The sequence below is a fragment of the Fusarium falciforme genome, chromosome 3, assembly GCF_026873545.1.
Source record: "Fusarium falciforme chromosome 3, complete sequence".
NCBI lineage: Eukaryota > Fungi > Ascomycota > Sordariomycetes > Hypocreales > Nectriaceae > Fusarium > Fusarium falciforme.
In genome coordinates this window covers 3,849,645-3,868,539 of record NC_070546.1, presented here as the reverse complement: position 1 = coordinate 3,868,539, position 18,895 = coordinate 3,849,645, and the positions used below count along the sequence as shown (strand labels likewise).

At 52.5% G+C, this 18,895-nt stretch overlaps 4 protein-coding genes and 2 pseudogenes across 6 annotated transcripts, besides 2 other annotated features; 3 read left to right on the top strand and 3 right to left on the bottom strand.

Moving 5' to 3' along the window:
- Positions 1–484: 484 nt before the first annotated feature.
- On the bottom strand, positions 485–2,486 carry NCS54_00444100 (Hypothetical protein; the record flags this gene model as incomplete). Its single annotated transcript, XM_053149977.1, has 5 exons — positions 485–1,818; positions 1,876–1,905; positions 1,989–2,014; positions 2,072–2,340; positions 2,406–2,486. The coding sequence occupies 5 exons, from the start codon at positions 2,484–2,486 to the stop codon at positions 485–487; spliced, it is 1,740 nt and encodes a 579-aa protein (XP_053005952.1).
- Positions 2,487–6,107: 3,621 nt separating this feature from the next.
- On the bottom strand, positions 6,108–7,592 carry NCS54_00444000 (annotated as a pseudogene). The gene is made up of 2 exons: positions 7,458–7,592; positions 6,108–7,403 (listed from the first exon to the last, which is right to left on the bottom strand).
- Positions 6,108–7,592: a sequence feature.
- Positions 7,593–9,990: 2,398 nt separating this feature from the next.
- On the top strand, positions 9,991–11,247 carry NCS54_00443900 (Hypothetical protein; the record flags this gene model as incomplete). Its single annotated transcript, XM_053149976.1, has 1 exon — positions 9,991–11,247. One exon carries the CDS (start codon positions 9,991–9,993, stop codon positions 11,245–11,247), a length of 1,257 nt encoding a protein of 418 aa, XP_053005951.1.
- Positions 11,248–11,964: 717 nt separating this feature from the next.
- Positions 11,965–12,546, bottom strand: NCS54_00443800 (Hypothetical protein; the record flags this gene model as incomplete). Its single annotated transcript, XM_053149975.1, has 3 exons — positions 11,965–12,068; positions 12,133–12,321; positions 12,381–12,546. The coding sequence occupies 3 exons, from the start codon at positions 12,544–12,546 to the stop codon at positions 11,965–11,967; spliced, it is 459 nt and encodes a 152-aa protein (XP_053005950.1).
- Positions 12,547–14,521: 1,975 nt separating this feature from the next.
- NCS54_00443700 (Epimerase domain-containing protein) lies at positions 14,522–15,556 on the top strand (the record flags this gene model as incomplete). Its single annotated transcript, XM_053149974.1, has 1 exon — positions 14,522–15,556. One exon carries the CDS (start codon positions 14,522–14,524, stop codon positions 15,554–15,556), a length of 1,035 nt encoding a protein of 344 aa, XP_053005949.1.
- Positions 15,557–15,904: 348 nt separating this feature from the next.
- Positions 15,905–18,773, top strand: NCS54_00443600 (annotated as a pseudogene). Its single transcript has 3 exons — positions 15,905–16,857; positions 16,917–18,523; positions 18,583–18,773.
- Positions 15,905–18,773: a sequence feature.
- Positions 18,774–18,895: the final 122 nt, after the last annotated feature.

Sequence of the window (18,895 nt, the reverse complement as noted above, 5' to 3'; positions counted from 1 at the left end):
AACCTACCTATACCTTAGCCCTTTTACCTATCTCATGATTATTATTATTTTACGATGTAGAGGGATACTTATCAGGATACAGATGCAAAGGTTAGCCAACCTTCGTGGCATGGCATATAACCCTTAGCGTGTTAACTATCCGCTCCCATCACAAAGCGGTTAACGCTACTAAGGACAATTTGCTATGAGCTTCAGACGCACGGCCTTTTCATAACCTTGACGAGTCCCTAAGCCTCGCCGCTCTCAGTTGGCCGACCAGGGTAACCGTAGAATCCTACATCATATTTGACTGACATAACCACTTAGCAAGACATTGTCACTATACAACAGTCACGTTGTCAATGGACACGCCCATGCTGAACAAAAATCGCTTCATGTTTCCATTTTTGTTGGGTATCTACCAAGATTATATGCTCAATTACTCATCATGTCAACCTTCTACTATTCTCTCATTTTTATTCTACCTCCTTCTTAGACGACTCGTCTAGATCTCCTTTTCCCGAGGCACAGTCGTCTCGGCCACCTTGCCCTCGGAACCGCCATGATCGGAGCTGGTCTCCCTCTCAGGAACCGTCACCTGGTTATCAGTCGTGTCGGCAGCAGGAGTGTCTTCACGCCAGAAGTCCTTCTTGCCACGGAAAAGTCGGACCGTCCACGGGGGGAAAACGCCGCCGGGAATGCGCCAGGTCCAGCCATCCCGTTCATCATAGTTGGGAGGCACAATGCGTCCGCCGCTCGCAACCTTGATGAGCCAAACAACAGTGTTGAGCAGCATGTAGGTGCAGATTCCAGCAATCAAACCGTCAGCGATCGAGTACGCGAAAGGCATGATGGCGATGGTGAGGAATGCTGGCACCGCATCACCCATGTACCTCCAGTTGATCTCAGTAACTGCGCTGACCATCATAGAGCCGACGAGGACCAGAACGCAGCCGGTAGCCCAAGGGGGAATAGATGCAAAAATAGGCGCGAAGAAGATGGAGATGAAGAAGCAGATGCCGGCAACCATCGCGGTCAATCCAGTCTTTCCACCCTCGGAAATTCCAGCACCAGATTCAACAAAGGCAGTGACGGGCGGAACACCAAAAACGGCACCAATGGAGATGCTGAGGGCATCCACCATGTATGCAATGGAGGAACCCTCAAAATCCTGGGTGACAGGGTCGACGACGTTGGCGAAACGGGCCATACCGTAGAGAGTACCCGTGCAGTCCAAGATGTCGACATACAAGAAGGTGATGAGGGCGAGTCCAAACTGGCCACCGTGACCAGAAATGTCGAACTTAAGGACGTTGAGGGTGTTTTCGATCTTATGGAAGTCAACCACCTTCTTGAAGAAGTCGAACCGATCACTGCCGATGGGGTCATAGGGGAAGTAAGTGACAGGAGTATCTCGAGGCCAGGAGATGATGCTGACGAGGAGGATTCCGGCAATGACAGCGCCCTTCACGCGGTACAGCATGAGCAACACGGTGAAGATACCGCCACAGAAGATGCCGATCCACATGGTAGGGTTTCGCATCTTATGCGAGGAAGGGCATAGTCCGTTTACCTTCGTGTCCTCGGGGCAGCCTGCAAGTTCCATTGGTGTCGAAGTGGCACCCACGATCAGGCCAATACCCTCGCTGTAGGTCAGACCGATGAGGGTAAGGAAGAGACCGATACCGACACTGGTGGCAAGCTTGATGCAACGAGGAATAGCACGAGCAAGCCACTGTCGCATACCAAAGAGTGCAAGACCGAAGAAGATGAAGCCCTCGATGAAGATGGCAGTGAGGGCGACTTCATAGGGGACCGGACCATTTCCGTTAGGACCAACTAATTAAACTTGTTAGATGTTTGATTGAAGCTGAGGTTAGATGGCTAAGCACTTACCGACAGTATAGGTGAAATACGCGTTCAAACCTTGGAAGTATTAGCACCCAGACTTGTAGATGACACACAAGGCTCCTAAGAGACAAGGCTGCATGATTGGAGTTTCGACATACCCATTCCAGGAGCAAGACCGACAGGACTGTAAACTTGGTGTTAGTATACTGATCGAGGCAACAGGACAAGCGTTGGGGCTTACAGATTGGAACAGAGACCCATGAAGAAAGAGGCGAGGGCGGAAATAGCAGCTGTAGCGGTAACAGCATCACGCTTGATTCCCGCAACACACAGGCGATAGTCATCATCTGGCACGCACAACCCAGCATCATCAAAGGTGTTGCACACGCAAGTACCGCCGGATTCGGAGACAATGGAGGAGTTCACGGCAATGATGTAGGCCATGGCAAAGAAGGTGGCAAGGCCGGCTCGGATCTCCGTGAAAAAGGCAGAGCCCTTGCGCTCGCGAGGCTAATTGACCCCAGTGTTAGCCAAAGAAAAAAAACATTGTGAATGATTATGAAAAGTTGACTTACATGACCTGAGCCATCGAGCTGGAACCAACGACCGACGGGGCTGGCCGCGATCTTGCGGTTGGTATTTTCCATCCAACCCATGATGAAGATTCAAGCAACAGCAAAGAACAAGGATTTGATGTACAACGACTCGAACAAGGCCTATTCGACGCGAACAGGTGGAGTTGGCAAAAGCAAAGTCAAGAGACGAAGCTTTCACAGGATTGGGGATGCGGCACAGTCTTAAACGGCCGACGCGGGACGTAGATCTGTGAGCTTGGGTGAAGCCACTGGGTCTTGTTAGTTCCTAGTTCGGACGAGCTAAGACGGCGAGCCAACGGAAGGAAGCCGATAAAAGCTCCTGGGGCAGACGGGAACGGAGATTGGATGGGCGGGATGGGGGATGGGTGGCCAGGCAAGGCAAGATAGAGAGATAGCCAGATAGGCCGGGGAAGACGAGAGCTGGGGTGGAGGACGGGGAGATGAACATGGGTTCGGGCATGAGCGTGCGTCTCCCCCCAGTTTATAGCAAGATGGAGGGTATACATCCATCTGGGGGATGTGACAGAGATCGACTGTGCTAGAGAATAGCTGAAAGAGCCAAGGCCTACCGAAGGAAACACAGAGGGACGAGGTGTTCTGCTGTGCCTCTTACGCGGTGCAAGGGGGTTGCAAATGCACTGCAGATCGCTGCGACTGGGACTTCAGAAGCTGCAACGGAGTAACAATCGAGCAAAGTAAGGCGCGGATGACGGCGCAATGCGACGACGGACGAGTGTACCGTATTGGGGAAATCGGCGACTCGATATCGATGGAGTAATGAACTGTGCGCGATCAAGGGCCCTGGAGACGAAGGTCCAGGCAAGCCTCAAAACTATTGAGCAACACTGGACGGTAGTGGTGGTGACAATAGGGATAGGAAAGCTCCGATGACCGAGACTCGAAGATAGCCAAGATAGAACACGGCAGCGAATCTTGTGTCGTCCTGTGTCCGTCGGAAGATGGCGTAGCCCGTGTGCGCGCCGAATTTTTCGTGACAAGACCCTGGGCAAAGAGGGCACAAAGTGAACCGGGGGAGGTCCTGTAAGAGACGATCTGAGGCTATCAACCTCGAAAAAGACGCCAATGGATCCAGCAACGAGCTGCCTGATACAAGCAAGGTATCGCGATAGACGAGGACTCTCGAAGATGAGAGTAGAGGAAAAGGAAGGGATCAAATTTGCTGATGGCAAATTCTTGATCGCGGCTAAAGAGGACCCAGAGGCAAGCACGAATCGGGCGGATATACCGAGGCCCTCATCTCAGTCGATTTTTTTTTTCATGCTCTCCCCAGTTTTTTTTTCCTCCTCGCTCCCATCCTCTAATTTTTTTTCTTCTCCATTTTGATGAAGCCTGTCATATCCCAGTCCCAAATTGTCGTCGCCTCTTGCGCATTCCCCACGCTGTGGCCCGGATATCGCTCCAGCCCTTCAAGCCATGCGACGCCATGCGCAGCCGCCATGCGCAACCACTTGTCGGGTATGGTGGAGTCGGCAGAGATAGCGGATAGCGGTGCGACGCCACTCGTGAGACGGCGATCCAGTCACAGGGCTTGAGATTACTGTTGGATTTGCGCGCCGAGGTTCTTGTCCTTTCCAGCTCTGCCTCTCTGAACGGCCCTTTTGATGCCATGCACATCGAACGGTGTGAGAGATCCTGGCTCGATGACCTTTTCGTGGTGGCGGTTTGTGGTGCCACGCCCGCAGACTAACGTCTCCATCCATCGCTTGTTCCATGATGCGTGATGCGGCTCCGATTATGGGACAGCTCAGATCTCTGTTCGTACGACAAGGGAGCAAGTGACTCGAGGACAGGCTTAAAAAGCGCTGATGAGCGGGTCCTAGCTGATGTAGGATCGATCTTGTGAGCCTTTTGCTATGTTGGTCTGTTGGACACGGGTGAACTGAGCTCGCCAGCTGAGACATGGCGTCGCAGAGAGTGGATTCACCTGAGCAACTCTAGTCGGAGAAGCGGGTAAAATCGTCCTTCGGAAGAATGAGGGGCCCCTTCTAGAAGCTAATAGCGATAGGCGCTACTCAATCCGTCCCCAGGATATCCATGGTGGTGGGCAGATACCCGCCGGCCGGTCGGACGAGAAGGCAAACATGTTGAATAATGAGCCATCGGCGGGTATCTCTGATCTCACCTCCGCAAGGCTGGGCCCCGATATCAGAGACTGCAGGTGTTCGATAGATCGAGCGATGAGCTGAGCTGAGCTGAGCTGAGCTGAGCTGGCATTTGGCGTTTGATTGTGTCGCGTGCGATGCTGAAACCCTACCCTCACGCACAGTGCGTGTGTCAAGGAAAGGTCGCGGCTTTGGCCAGTACGTGTTTCGCGATAAGACCCTGTCGGTGTTGCCGCATTAGGAAGGTTGAAGGCGATAAGGGCGGAGACGATAACGGGCCCAGAAAAAGCCGTCTTCCGAGCTAGATCTTTATCACCCAATTTTGGATGATAACATGTTTTAGTGAAGGAAATACAAATATACACGATCTAATATTGGCCTTGCCAAAAGATGGATAGGCCACGGAGATGACAGCCTTTCGGCCGACAAGAAGTAACGTTCCGGACAAGTCCAGTGACCGCCACCGCATGCTTGTAGCTGCGGATATCCTCATGGCAGAAGTGGCGAGGATTGCTGCTGGCGCTTGTTGTTTGCCATCACTCCAATGAACGCGCACGAGGGCTTTTTTCCGTGGCTGTATTTGTGTTTCTAACCCTTCAAGGTGTCCATGTTCGCTTCCCCCCTGCATCGTGAAACTATCACGACTGCAGGTGGATGGCGTCGCAACCACAACTTATTATGCCTGCAACCTGTGTGTTCTCTACAACTGCAACCTCACCTGTGGATGGATGGCGGGGAAATTTTGAACCCCTGCAAATAGCTCATCTTACAAAGGCCACACAGTCTGCATCCCCTTAACGCAACAGCTCTCGGCGTCGTTGTATGTAGTACTTATGACCCCGCGGCGCCAACTTCAAGTTTCACAACAAGAACTGCTTCTTCTTGGCCTATTGAGCCACAATCAGCCAGCTGCCAGTCACCGTCGGCCGCCGGCAGTTTTGCTCCCGATCCTTACGGCTCGACCTACAGTCTAACATCCAAGTTGAGGCAGATGCATTCAAGAATGGACTACCACAAACGTTTTCATACTTCCGGGCGATTAACCATGTCGACATCAATCTGCTAATCAGCCAATTCGACTCCATCTCCGATGTCTTCTGCCGGTCTATTATATTAATGGTACAGCGGTTTCAGCTTACAACCTCGCACGCCCTCTCCCTCTCCTTTCCATGGTACTCTCTCAATTCGCAGTAACAGGACCTCAATACGGCCACGGCCATCCAGAATTTCGATACACATATCTTTAGTAGATACAGCCCAAGTTCCCAGTTGACCTTGTGCGGTGGACAATGACCTCGGGTTGGGTATCAGTCTGAGATCTATTGGCATCCAGATTTCCATCCGGCCGTCAGTGTCGACATGGCTTGAGTCCGGTGCGACCGTGTGAAGCAAGGGCTCGCATGCAGAGGAGAATGATATCAAGCTGTGCCATGAACCAGAGTGAAGCGAATACCCTTCCGGACCTTACGGATCACAGCCTCTAGGTGACTTGTCTCCATCGATGTGAAAGCGGCGGTCGGTGAGAACAACTACTAGGAGTCTACTCCCCTGCTTGACCTCAACGACCGCGATGGAAGCCTGTACGTTTGTGACCGCGGCTACTTGCAATATCCGCCATGGACGGTGACGAGGCCTCGATGGAATGCGGGGACTGCAACACCGACGCCTTGCCGTGCTTGGGTCTGGATGGCATGGGTGGTGCAGGCTGATAAATGGGCTCCCGGTCGATGAATTGGTAGTCATCTTCGTCTTCGATCGAGGAAAGGGGGGCAAGCTGGGATCTTTTGGTCTTCCAATGCTCCTTGAGCTGGTCCCTGAGCTTATAGGACTCTTCCCTTGCGTAGTCCTGGGCATTCCGGAGCTGCCTATAACCCTCCCTGAAATTTTCGTGAGAGATGGTCAGGTTCGTCGAGCTGATGGGATACTGGTGGTACTTAGCTGTGCCGTCCTCTGGTGGAGTGGCATAGTGAGCAAACAAATTCAGATTGGCGCCGTCCGTGGTGAACGTTGTGATCTTGGAATGGCCAGCAATGGAGGGTTTCCCAATAGAATTGAGGGCCTGATTCCTCCCATAAACGAGAGCCGCTCCATCATAGGCGCTCTGCAGTCTTGCCTTTTCCATATCCTTTCCTGGCCCCTTGAACTCCCCAGCCAAATGCGGCAATGTCACTGAATAGGGATCATCCTTGTAAAGAATGGCTCCATCGATGTGATCCTCGATCGGTAACGAGCGAAACTCTTCCATTTCAAGCCCCTCGACAAAGTCAGGCTGCGGTGCAGACAGACCCTTGTTGAAGCCAGCGTCTTTCGGAAAGCCCGTGAACACCCGGTTGATTGCTCGGTCGTAGTCTTCGTTCGGGTACCTCTTCAGTAGCTGCCCCCCGACCTCGAAGACCATGGTCGCTTCGTTAGGGTTTTTCCCAACTGTCTTGATATAGTCCCCGTACATGGATTCAGTAGGTGATGCCGTTCCGCGAGACTGGGCGTGTCGTTCTCGTATATCACTCAGATTTACCGGAGGCTTGGACTCATGTGGCTTGAGAATACCGTTTATCCTAGCCTGCATGGCAAACCCAGACATCGTTGTGGAAGTAGTGTTGGTTGTAGACGACGCAACTGTGGCTGCCAAGGGAGCAGGCGCCAATGTATTTTTGCCCTTCTCCTCTCCCATCTTGTTGAAAAGAACCAAGGCTTCGCGCGTCAACCGTGTCCGTTTTTGTTGGTGTTCTCTTTCACTGTTGCTGTTGCGCCGTTTCCACAACAAGGCGGCTGGGTAGTATTGGTCCTCACGCTCGACTTTGGGCTCAGAGAGCGAGCTGAATGGGCGTTCGGGAGGCTCTGGCTGCCGTGTATTCTAAATGAGTTATTAACGGTTGATTGACTTGTGTAGAGCGAACGATCATCCCACCTCGGCGGTCTGCGATGGCTTCTGCTGGTCAACGCCAACCTGTTGTATACTCGCCTGCGACAGCGTGGCTCGCTTCGACGCACTTCCGGCACCGGCTGCGACCTGTGGTTTGCAGCAAGGCTCGAGTGATGCGACCTGATCAATAGAGTGTTGTCTTGCGTGAAGCCTCGCACTACGCCTTGGGTGTCCTATACCTGACACATCAGACCTTCAATCTAGGCTTTTTATACATGGCAGAGTGCTTACCGGCCTGTGTATCTGTCTGCATCAAGAGCGATCTCTTCATTGGTGAGGGATGAGTCTCGGATATGATATTGGGTTGTCCTTTCATGGTCTGCAGGAGTACTGCATCCCTTTGAGTTGGTGGAAGAGCTGTATCCGGTCGGTTAATAAACTTCTCTTCGTCAAAGAGAGTGCCGTGGGCACGCACACTCAAAGGTTTTGAGGGATTCCAGGTCTGCGCCTTGGAGACTCTGTCTTTCATTGTACAGAACGTGCTGGTATGTGAAGGAGAGAAACGACTTCTTTCAGCACCCGGCCTGGCCGACAAAGAGGCCTGCTTACCACAAAGCGCCTGGACAGGAGGCGGTTGGTTGGCTTGGCGCGACGAGCATCACTTTTGAGGATTTGGATCCGGGCATGGAGTAATTGTCTCAGGTTGGGGGTGGCCATGAATAATTGACCACCATGGAATGGATAGGATCGTGTGTTGTTCTGCGCCATGACTTTCCATGCTCCCCACGATGCACCTATAAAACACTCCATGTTTTCAGGGCTTCTGATGAGTAACGATGGCCGCAAATGCGAGAATAGATAGAAACGAGCTCAAGAGTCTATTTGTGGTACTGACGGCGCGAAATGCTGCTGGCCGTCGAATAAAAGGGCCTTTCCCGGATGTGTCCAGTATTGGGATCGCAAACCTCTTAGAAGCGCAGACGCCAACCGAGTAGGTGCGCAATAATTCGTCTTGTCACCGCTGTTCTCTTTGTTCCCTTTCTTTGTTAGCGCCAAATCTATTTACTACTGATACGGGGACAGCCCTGCTTTTCTCTTGCCCGCCTTGGAAGTCTAAGTTAAAGTAGGGAGGTGATCAAGGTAGCAGGATTGGCGTTGCAGGACGACCCCGTGACAAAAACTCCGAACTAGGACATGCAACCCTGGTCCACCAGAGGCTGATCCTCCAGGTGCTGCAAGAGTATTTTGTATTGTTTGGAAGTCACATAGAACTTCGAAATCTGCAGTTTTCTCTGGTCTCGTCGTTGCGATGCCCTTGTGGCCAACGAGTGTTGTTACGGATGTTTGGGAGAGAACTGCTTCTGGAGTCTAGACTCTGCTAACGGAACAAGCCAGAGACAAAGGGGCGCACACGCGCGTCTGTGACCGTTGGCTCCCTCGCGCCAACGTCATATGATACAACCGTCACTCCAACGCCAGCAGAGTTTTGGATGATGCCGACTCTGCCAGTAAGCTGGCCATGCCCCCTTTGCTCCGGCTGCTGGCTATTGTCTCACAGACTCGGTAACCGTTGCAAGACCCTCCCCACCATCGTCATGATGCTTCCAGAGTCAGTTGCTCATAACGTACAACCCCTCGTGGCTTACGAGCGAAGCACACGTTTCCTCCTCACATTCGTCTGAGGGTCGCGCAACGGGGTCATCGCCGGAGGGCGTCCGGTCGATCTCGGCGTGGAGGGATCGCCTCTGTGGGCCCATGGAAGAGCCTCTTGGAGAGATGCCGGACATGGACTCTTGCTGATTGATGAAAACCCGTTGCTCCTCTGGAAACCTCACCGCGTTTTTCCGGGGTCGCACAGCTCTTGGTTGGGGTGTTGACGTCAGTCGACCAACCATGCAAAACTTGACCCGCATGACGTCAGCCACAAGGACCCTGCATCGGTCGTCCCCCACGAAATCCTGCGATGCTGAAGGCTGGATGGCTGGTTCTCAGTTCCAGCGCTGCACCTCTACGCCATATCTCGTCTTGGTTTCCTGGTTTCGCGGCTTAGAATTATACACTATTAATGATCCGCACACAATTAATGCATCCCTACTACGCGCACAGCCCCGCCACCTGGTCTCCGGGGGACGGGACCCTCCGCGCGCCATGGTTCCCACCTCGTGCTCACGGTCAAGTCACAACCGGTTGGCGGTTGAGCCGGTCCTGACCAGAGTTTGAGCTCTGATGATCTCTTGGTCTCAGACCTTGCCCAGCGTGCCCAGCCTGCTACGGCACCCCTCCTTTACCGCCGGGCGCTTGTCGCCTTATGCCGTTTGTGTAAAGGGCCCCCTGTCTTGTTTGTCTTGACATAAAGAAGGGTTGCTCCCAACATCCTCTTCTCGCCTCCTCCCCGCAGTTTGATCTACACTTCAAGTAAGCTAGTTGTGCTAGTCTTTTCTTGGGCTTTGAATCCTACCTGAGACCAACCTTTCTTCTCTTTCAACAAAAGCCTTCAACTTCCTTTTTCCCATTTCGACCATATCATCCCTGAGCATTCATCAACCGGTCAAAGTTAATCCTCGCGGCCGTTCCATCTATGGCCTACTATCGCCCACAACGGCATCAAGCCCGTCCATCACGTTACGATGATGACTTTGCACCCCCCGAGCCTGTAAACTCCTACGATCCCTACGATGACTTGGAACCGCTGCCTCCTCGAAGCCGCTACCCGACAGGTCCCCCGTCACCACCCCGATCGCCGCCCCGCCGCCACAAGTCAGAGAGACGTCGTCGGCGACCCAGTCCTAGTCAATACTACCCCGACGAGCCCGCGATGGCTCCCCGGCATCGTGAGCCCCGTTCTCGCTCTCAAAAATATGAGCCGGAGCGTCGCGGACGAAGTGCGGGACCTGATCGCCGGGCACGGGATCTTAGCCCTCCGCCTTTCGGACCTCCCCCGGATTCACCTCGCCGTAAGGCCCGATCGGCTCGCCGTGACCGGGAACCCCGTTATGAACAGCCACCGCCTCGAGAATATCGCCCACCGCGAGAGCCTCGCTCTGGGCGGGAGCGGGAGATCCCTATCCGCATGAAACGAGAGCCACGACCCGATAGAGAATTCCGAGATGAGCGCGCCGCTCCCGTGCCAGATCCCTACGAACCCGACCCATATGCTCGGGGCCCGCCAGGCGAATCTCGGAAACGACGCCCTCGAACATGGGCTCCCGAGCCAGACTCACCTCGCCATTCCCGGCCCGCTAGGCCACCCTCGCCTCGATCCAAGTCACGACCACGGGGCCGCTCTTTGCGACGCCCGGACTCTGACGATGAAGACGATCATGCTGGTTACTATGCGGCCGGAGCAGGAGCTGCAGGAGCAGCTGGCGCTGCGGCTGCAAGTCATCGGCGCCCACGCTCCCAGACAAGAGATCACAAGGGACGAGGCCACCCTCGACCCTCATCTCGCGGCCGACCTCCCACCACACAGAAGACTCGGAGTGGCCCATCGGGTCGCCGTAATTCAATGCCTGCAAGCACCCAGCCTCGCTCTGCTTGGTGGCAGAACCCTCTGGTCCAGGCTGGCGCTCGCACTGCCCTCACTGCTGGAGCCCAGGCTGCGATGAAGTCTCGCAACGACCCTAGCCCCTGGCTTGGACCTAAGGGCGCCAAGGTCGCTACCGCCGCGTTGGGCGCTGCACTGGTGGATGGTTTCATGGGCCAGAAGCACCCCAACAGCACGAGACAGAGCCTCATGCGGCAAGGTGTTGATCTCGCACAGAGCCAGACCATGAAGACCCCAGCTCATCACAAGTCTCGCCATCGTCACGACTCTCGCCATCGCCACCATCGATAAATCATTTCTTGTCGTAACACCAATACATCGCTTGTGTATTTATATTACAACCCTGTTACTACGTTGCGATCGTCACCTCATTTCGTGGTTGAGTTGTGGAGGAGTGTATACTGTCATTTACTGCCTTGAAGGAGTTCCGGGATCTTACAAAAGATATGACTTGACGATTTCTTAAAAACATGTACTTGTATGGGCTTTTATTGGGCGTTGGATGAATTGAAACGATTGATGAGACATTGCCCTTACTGGATCCAAGTGCCTTTTCGTCTTGTGGAAAGATGAAGCTCCTTAATGTGATGTGCGGATAATTGACACCAACTTGGCTATTCAACATCATTTACCATTATGAACGCATGTTAGCTAAAGCTATACTCTAACAGTCTTCTCTTGCTATTTATTAACCCTGATGATGGGTTGGAAGCATTGATGTGTGTTAGCGGACTTTGTTCCTTCTGTGCAATGGGAGCACAAATCTCGTGTATTTGCCCTCTACATTCTCTGCGATGCTTTGTGTCTTCATGTCCTATGTACTTGTATTTATACCAATCTCGATGTTTCCTGCAGCAGTGCCTATGTTCGTGCAGCCCGTGTGCTCGCCACTCCGCAACCAATGTCTCAAGTCTTAAGGAGAGTGACCCAGTTGGCTCTGCGACACTCCCAACACTCCACCCCCCTCTCATCATGTGCGTCTGCACATACTTGATATATCCCCTCACTCTAGGACGAGGAAGTGGCCGTGGACCAGGGTCGACAGCGGTTGGCAGCGCAGAACCCGTTACAGCAAGGTCCCACGGGCTGCCCGTTGCTGTCGTAGCACTCGCCTGTTCACAACCCATGTTAGATCCGATGGCACGCACATTGACTGGTAGGTGAGGCTCTGCTTACCGTATGTAGGCACACAAAAGCCCTGGCAGCTCACCGCGGTGATGACCTGGGGAGGGCCGACGATGATGTGCTGCGATCCGTCACTGTCGATGCTCTGGACGAGGGTCTTTTCCCCATTGGTGGTGAAAGTGCACTGCGAGAAGGCGTTGTAGTCTGGAGCGTCGATGATGTTGACATTGATGTCGCTATCTGCAAAGAACCATGGGGGTCAGTACACTTGACAACCCAGAAGATATGAAAGAACGGACTGGTTTGTCTAGTCTTGCCGTCGGCAGGGAACGTCATCTCGTAGGATGCTGGGCCGCCGTGGAACGTGAGATGGACGGTCTGAACGTCATCTCTTTCGACGGGGTTGGGCATGGCGTGGACGCCAGCGAAGATGGCGATGGGAAGGATCGAAAGGATCAGCTTCATCATGAATGGCCTTTATTGCATGTGTATCTTGATGATTGTCGTGTTTGTACTGCTCTGATGGATGGGCTGCTTCTTGGCCGGCCTTATATGTTCTCTGCGACGCCTCCTCTATTCCTCAACGGCAGCGATGATGACCCGCGAGGCCACATGATGACTATCTGCAGTGGCGATCAGATGTAATTCCTCCTCAAACTTGCACTATTATACGAGGCTCTGGCATTACAAAGAGTGAAAGGAGGGCTGACGATCCTCGTATTTTCACCTCAAGGTATGTGCAAGTAATGAGGGGTTGTCAGCTTGGGACTCGTTGAGTGGTGAGGTTGACCACGTGCGACGCGATGATGGGCACCTAAAAAAAGAAAGGCTGAAAGGCGGGGCCTGCAATGACATCGGAGATTTCAGCCCATTGCTCGGATGTCGGCTCCTTGGCTGACTGGCTGATTGTGAGGCGCACATCATCGGCATAGTCGTTGGAATCTCGATGTAGATTCGACGAGTCTCGTTTGAAGGAGTTTTTGTCATGAGAACCGTCGATCGTATTGATGGGATCATCAATAGAGCTTCTTGTGAGAGGGGAATGCGTTTGTCTTGTCTTGTAGAATATCTGTCTTGGTTGAATAGAGCGACATCAATATCCACGCTATGAACCTGTCAACCTGACCCTTAGATATTGCAATGTGGTGTAACGTACGGATATGCATCTTTCGCATGTCTCAACGATTTCGATTAGCCGTGGGGTAAATATTTTAAGCAATCTGCCTTGCTATCTTGCGAAAAGGCGTTGTGACCTACAAATAGAACCAAACCGCCGGTACTAGACGGTGGGCGCAAATGATATTGACGAAACAAATGACTATATGGGGTTGAGAATGAACTAGAGTGATTCTTGGTTGTGTATCAACTGACCGCTACTCTCAGAGATTGTACATGCAGCCTCCATGAGGCCCATGGCGTGCTGGGGCATAGTACCCTCGCTGTGTTTGTGCAATTTGGAGGGGCCTCTAAGGAAACAGTCAATGGAAGCTCGAATATCACAGTTATTGCTTTTGGTATGCTGTACCAACCAATGCAAGTGAACCAGGAACTACTAATTTCATGCTCTCAAATAGTCTAACTTGGTTCAAGGACCTTGATGGGCGGAGCCCAAGTCTCAGTTGATGAAGAGATTCTGGAACAATTGCTCGCGCCTTTTTACCGGCCTGAAACTGCCCTTACAGACTATAGAAATAGGAACTCTGGGTACATCTTCAGGGCTTTGAGACATTAGAAAAGCGGCAGGATTCGAAAGAGTGAGTGACAGGCACAAGATGGAGGTTGGCGCAAGGCGGTGAAGCAGATAACTCCCAATATAGTGCAAATTACGGAAGAAACCTTCCACATACGACCATACCCACCGGAGAACTCGGGATCCCGTCCGCTCTCCCATAGATAAGCCGGTGAGGGGCGGATTAGTAGTTGGGTCGGTGACGACCAGCGAATCCCCGCTGTTGTATGTTTTTGCCTCTGGCCTCCTTTTTCTCCACCCACTTGGAGGTTGTCCCGAAGCCGTTCGTCTCTCCTACTGCATTGACACACCTAAGCCAAAAACATCTACACTGTCTCAATTTTGATTTAGTTCCTCTTTTTTATGTTTTGGCATCTCCCCTGATTATCTCTGGTACCATGTTGGGCTCGCTATTGGTACTGTTAGCAACCACCTCATTGTCTCAGGGAACTGGTACCACCATCCTACCCTGCGGATGGCCTTTAGCGTTAATGAAGGCACATTACTAATTTCTGTGATGTTATTTATCAACAAATGATGCTGTTGAGTTGTTCCGTGCTGACAAATTCCTATCGTTGCCGAACCCATCACTCGACAAGGACTAAGATAGGATTGTGATCTTTGTAATTCAACCTCTATATAGAGCGCCATCTATCCAGGCTGTAGAGTCCTATCAGATCAAGTTCAAGTCAAGAACAGCATAAGGACAAAATGAGCGATAGGCGTCGTCGAAACGTTATCGTTACCGGAGCAAATGGATACATCGGCTCCGCAGTTTGCCGTGCATTTGTCCGCGCCGGTTGGCAGACATTTGGCCTTATACGAAGACCTGAGGCTGCTGAGGAGTTGATTCTTTCGGAAGCTATCCCGGTGATTGGATCATTCACCGACCTTACGTTCCTGCAAACCCTTTTCGAACAAGTCAATACCTTCGATGTCATCGTCAGCTGCACCGAAAAGATCCCCGGCTACGCGGTACACTTCGAAGAAGTGGTCACTTGTGTTAGAGCACTCGCCAAAGAAAGTAACCAGAATGGGATTCGTCCGTTAGTACTATGGTCGTCTGGTTGCAAGGATTATGGCACCACGGGTCTCCATGGCTCACCTGGCCTTGCCCCTCATGTTGAAAACTCGCCTTTGAACGCGCCCGAAATCCTAAAGGAGCGTACGACAGACTGCCTCAAAATATTCGACGACGTCGACCTTTTTGATGCAGCAGTTATCCGGCCAACTAGCGTCTTTGGATATTCGAGTAGTTACTATGGTGCCATATTCGACTATGTGGCTGATCAGAAGAGAGAGGGCACGGAGACACTGAGGATCCCTGGAGACCCGAACAGTATTATGCACGCGACACATGTCGATGACTGTGCCGAGGCATATGTTGCTCTTGCAGAACACAGCGACCGATCTGCCGTGGCTGGCCAAGCTTTCAATATCTCTGGATATCGCTACGAGACTCTGAAGGAGGTCGCGACATCTTTCGCTAAGGAATATGGCTTCAAGAATGGTGTTGAGTTCGTGCCGGCTAGCGAAGCCGAGCCGTCATTCCCTCCTCTGCTGCATCTTGTCTTCAGCTTCAGTCAGTGGGTTGGCAGTCAAAAACTTCGGTCTCTTTGCGGTTGGAATGATCGTCGGACTTTGTTTTCGGAAAGCATCCACGTGCATAGATTGGCATATGAGACACTTAAGGAGCGTGGCCATAGGAATGTTGGAGAGATTCAGAAGAGGATTCAGGGTAACTAGAGAGCTGAAGAGATGTCTGCTGAACCCTATTGAAGTCAACGAGATAGACTGCAAACCTAACACGTTCCGGTTTCCTGGTATTTACAGCTTTAGCATTTAAATCATTGGACGAGAGAAACCGAAAACCACATGAGCACAACCCGAGAAGGTAAATTGCGAATGTCTATTGAGTTTGGGCTAAGCAGAGCCGAATCTAGTGCCCCGCTATGACTTCATGTTGGTGTCGGGCCTCGATGCATGCAGCGCGCGCAGCGCTGCACAGTGAGATTATGCAAGCCTGCCTCGGGCCACGTTCGCGCCCATAAAACTTTGCGCTAGCACTAGCAATGATGCCGATCTTGAAAACAGCAATCTTCAAGAACCACCGCTGCTCCCGAGACCAGAGTTTGCGTCAGCTCCTCTGTTGATACCAATCTCTGCGATCGCGGGCGCCTCAAAATGGCTCTCAATCGCGTCGTGTCGCGTGGCCCCGGCCACATCGCGCTTGACGACTCCAATACCCATCATGGCCCGTCCAGCGACGTCATTGCTGATGGACGCGTCAAAGTGCAGTTCCACGACAATCCGGAAGCGCTGGCGATATGGTGCGATCGCTTCCGAGGCTCCTTTGCTGGTGAGCTTCCGAGCTTGGAGCACCTGGAGCCGCCTAAGCCGAGAAGGACGAAGAGCTTCGAGGTCCTCGCAGACGTGGAGAAGCCTGCAGCGGGACCGCGTCTCAATATCGCCATCCACATCGTCGGTTCACGAGGCGACGTTCAACCATTTATTCCTATCGCCCAGCTGCTCATGAAACCGCCATATGGCCATCGTGTGCGCATCTGCACTCATCCCGTCTTCAAGGACTTTGTCGAGGCTCAAGGAGTTGAGTTTTTCAGCATCGGTGGCGACCCTGAGGCTCTCATGGCCTACATGGTCAAGAATCCCGGACTCCTGCCAAGCCGAGAAAGTCTCAGAGGCGGTGATGTGGGAAAGAGGAGGAGAGAAATGTCGGAGATCATCAATGGAGCTTGGCGAAGTTGCATCGAAGCGGGCGATGGAATGGGAGAGCGGGTGACAGCTGCAGACGTGAAAAACGCCGATGATCTCTTCATCGCTGATGCTATAATAGCAAACCCACCGTCGATGGCACATATCCATTGTGCCGAGAAGCTGGGCATTCCGCTACATATGGTCTTCACAATGCCGTGGTCACCAACCAAGGCGTTTCCTCATCCCTTGGCTGCTATGAGCTATGGCGAGGCCGATAAGAGCACAGCGAATTACCTCTCTTTCATGATGATGGAGCTTTTGACTTGGCAAGGGTAGGTTCAGTTTCTATGTTTCAGCACCCTGGAGCCCATGTACTAACGTGAACTTACAGCTTGGGAGACTTGATCAACAAGTTCCGCGCTCAAACATTACATCTTGATCCCGTCAGTCCGATGTGGGGATTTCAACTTCTGCCCAGGCTCCGAGTCCCTTACAGCTATCTTTGGTCAGAGTCTTTGATACCAAAACCAACAGACTGGGAATCTCACCTCAACATCACTGGGTTTTCTTTCTTGCCTTTGGCCAATTCATACACGCCTCCACAGGACTTGATCGATTTTCTGAACGGTGGACCTGCCCCAATCTATATCGGATTTGGATCTATTGTCGTTGATGATCCGCAAGCGCTCACACGGATGATATTCCAAGCCATCAAGATTGCTGGCGTTCGTGCCATCGTATCCAAGGGCTGGGGAGGTGTTGGTGCCGGGGATGTCCCTGAAAATGTGTACCTCATCGGGAACTGTCCTCACGATTGGCTTTTCAAACGCGTTTCTGCTGTCGTCCATCATGGTGGTGCTGGTACCACAGCTGCCGGCATCGCGGCCGGTCGGCCGACTGTGATAGTACCATTCTTCGGCGACCAGCCGTTTTGGGGTCAGATGATGGCACGGGCCGGAGCCGGGCCGACGTCTGTACCCTTCAAGGACCTGACAGCTGAGATCCTGGCAGAGAGCATCACCTTTGCACTCAGGCCAGAGGTCCAAGAGGTAGCCATGGAGATGGCGTTGAATATTGAGGAAGAAGACGGAGCAGGGTACGCAGCCATGGACATTCAAGACCGCCTGGAGGTGGATAACATGCGCTGCGATATATGCCCCGAACGATTGGCCACCTGGCTCCATCGGCAGTCAGGAGCCCATCTGAGCGGTTTCGCAGTCTCTTGCCTAGTGGATAAGGGACTGATTATGCCGGACGATATCAAACCTCTTCGCCATAAACATTGGTACGTCGATGAGGGTGCTGAGCATCCCGTCATTGGTGCCATAGCTGCCGCTTCAGGCTTTGTCTCAGCTGTTGGTACTGCCACTTCCGACTACTCAAAGCGTTTGAAGGCACCAACTCCGGTAAGGCCAAGGCGACGCAGTTCTGTAGGAGGCAGAAATCTTCCACTCCCAGACGAGGAAACCCACATTGGCATCCTAGGGGACGTTGTTGGACCAGATGCTCTGACGCCAACCGACATGAGGGTCGTTGCACAGAAGATGGCTACAAAATCACTTTGCACTGCCTACCCATCTGCCGCCATTGTTAGACCAGCAGCTTCTATCCACGAGAAACACAAGAAAGCCTGGAAGTCTCACGAACAAGGGCGATACGGGCGTGCTTACTACGTTACACGCGTCACGGGGAGGTATGCTTGCGACCTCGCCAAGGCTACCGCCAAGGCTCCCGTGGCATTCTTCTACAACGTCGCCAATGGGTTCCACAACGTCCCATCGTACGGTTGGGCCGGTGTGGACGTACGCCGGCGTGACGAAATCACAGGCTTGGGCAGCGGGATCAAGACAGCTGGCAAGGAGTTCTCCTTGGGGACCTGGGATGCCTTTAGTGGGCTCGTACAAAAGCCCTACGAGGATTCAAAACAGAAGGGTATCAAAGGTTTGGGCAGGGGAATAGTCCGTGGTGGACTCGGATTCTTCAGTAACCTGGGCTCAGGTGAGTACCTCCACCATTCTCTACTTACAATTGGAACTGAAAAACTAACTCTGAATTAGCGTTTTTTGGACTCCCAGGTTACACACTGAAGGGCCTTGAGAAAGAACTCCATAAGCATCATTTGACGAAGCTCAAGGCAGAGATCTTGTTGATTCGGTTGAGACAAGGCATTAATGATTGGAGAAAGGCTACCCCCGAACAAAAGACCGAAGTTGTACGACGATGGAAGGCTTTGGGATTGGCTCACTGATTGGATTAGATATAAGAAGCTCATGGCGTTTAGAAAGGGAGCGAAGATTGGAATTCATATATCAGAGTGATAATGTTATCTGGGGACGATCTATTTACAGTTGGAAACGCAACACTCGATTC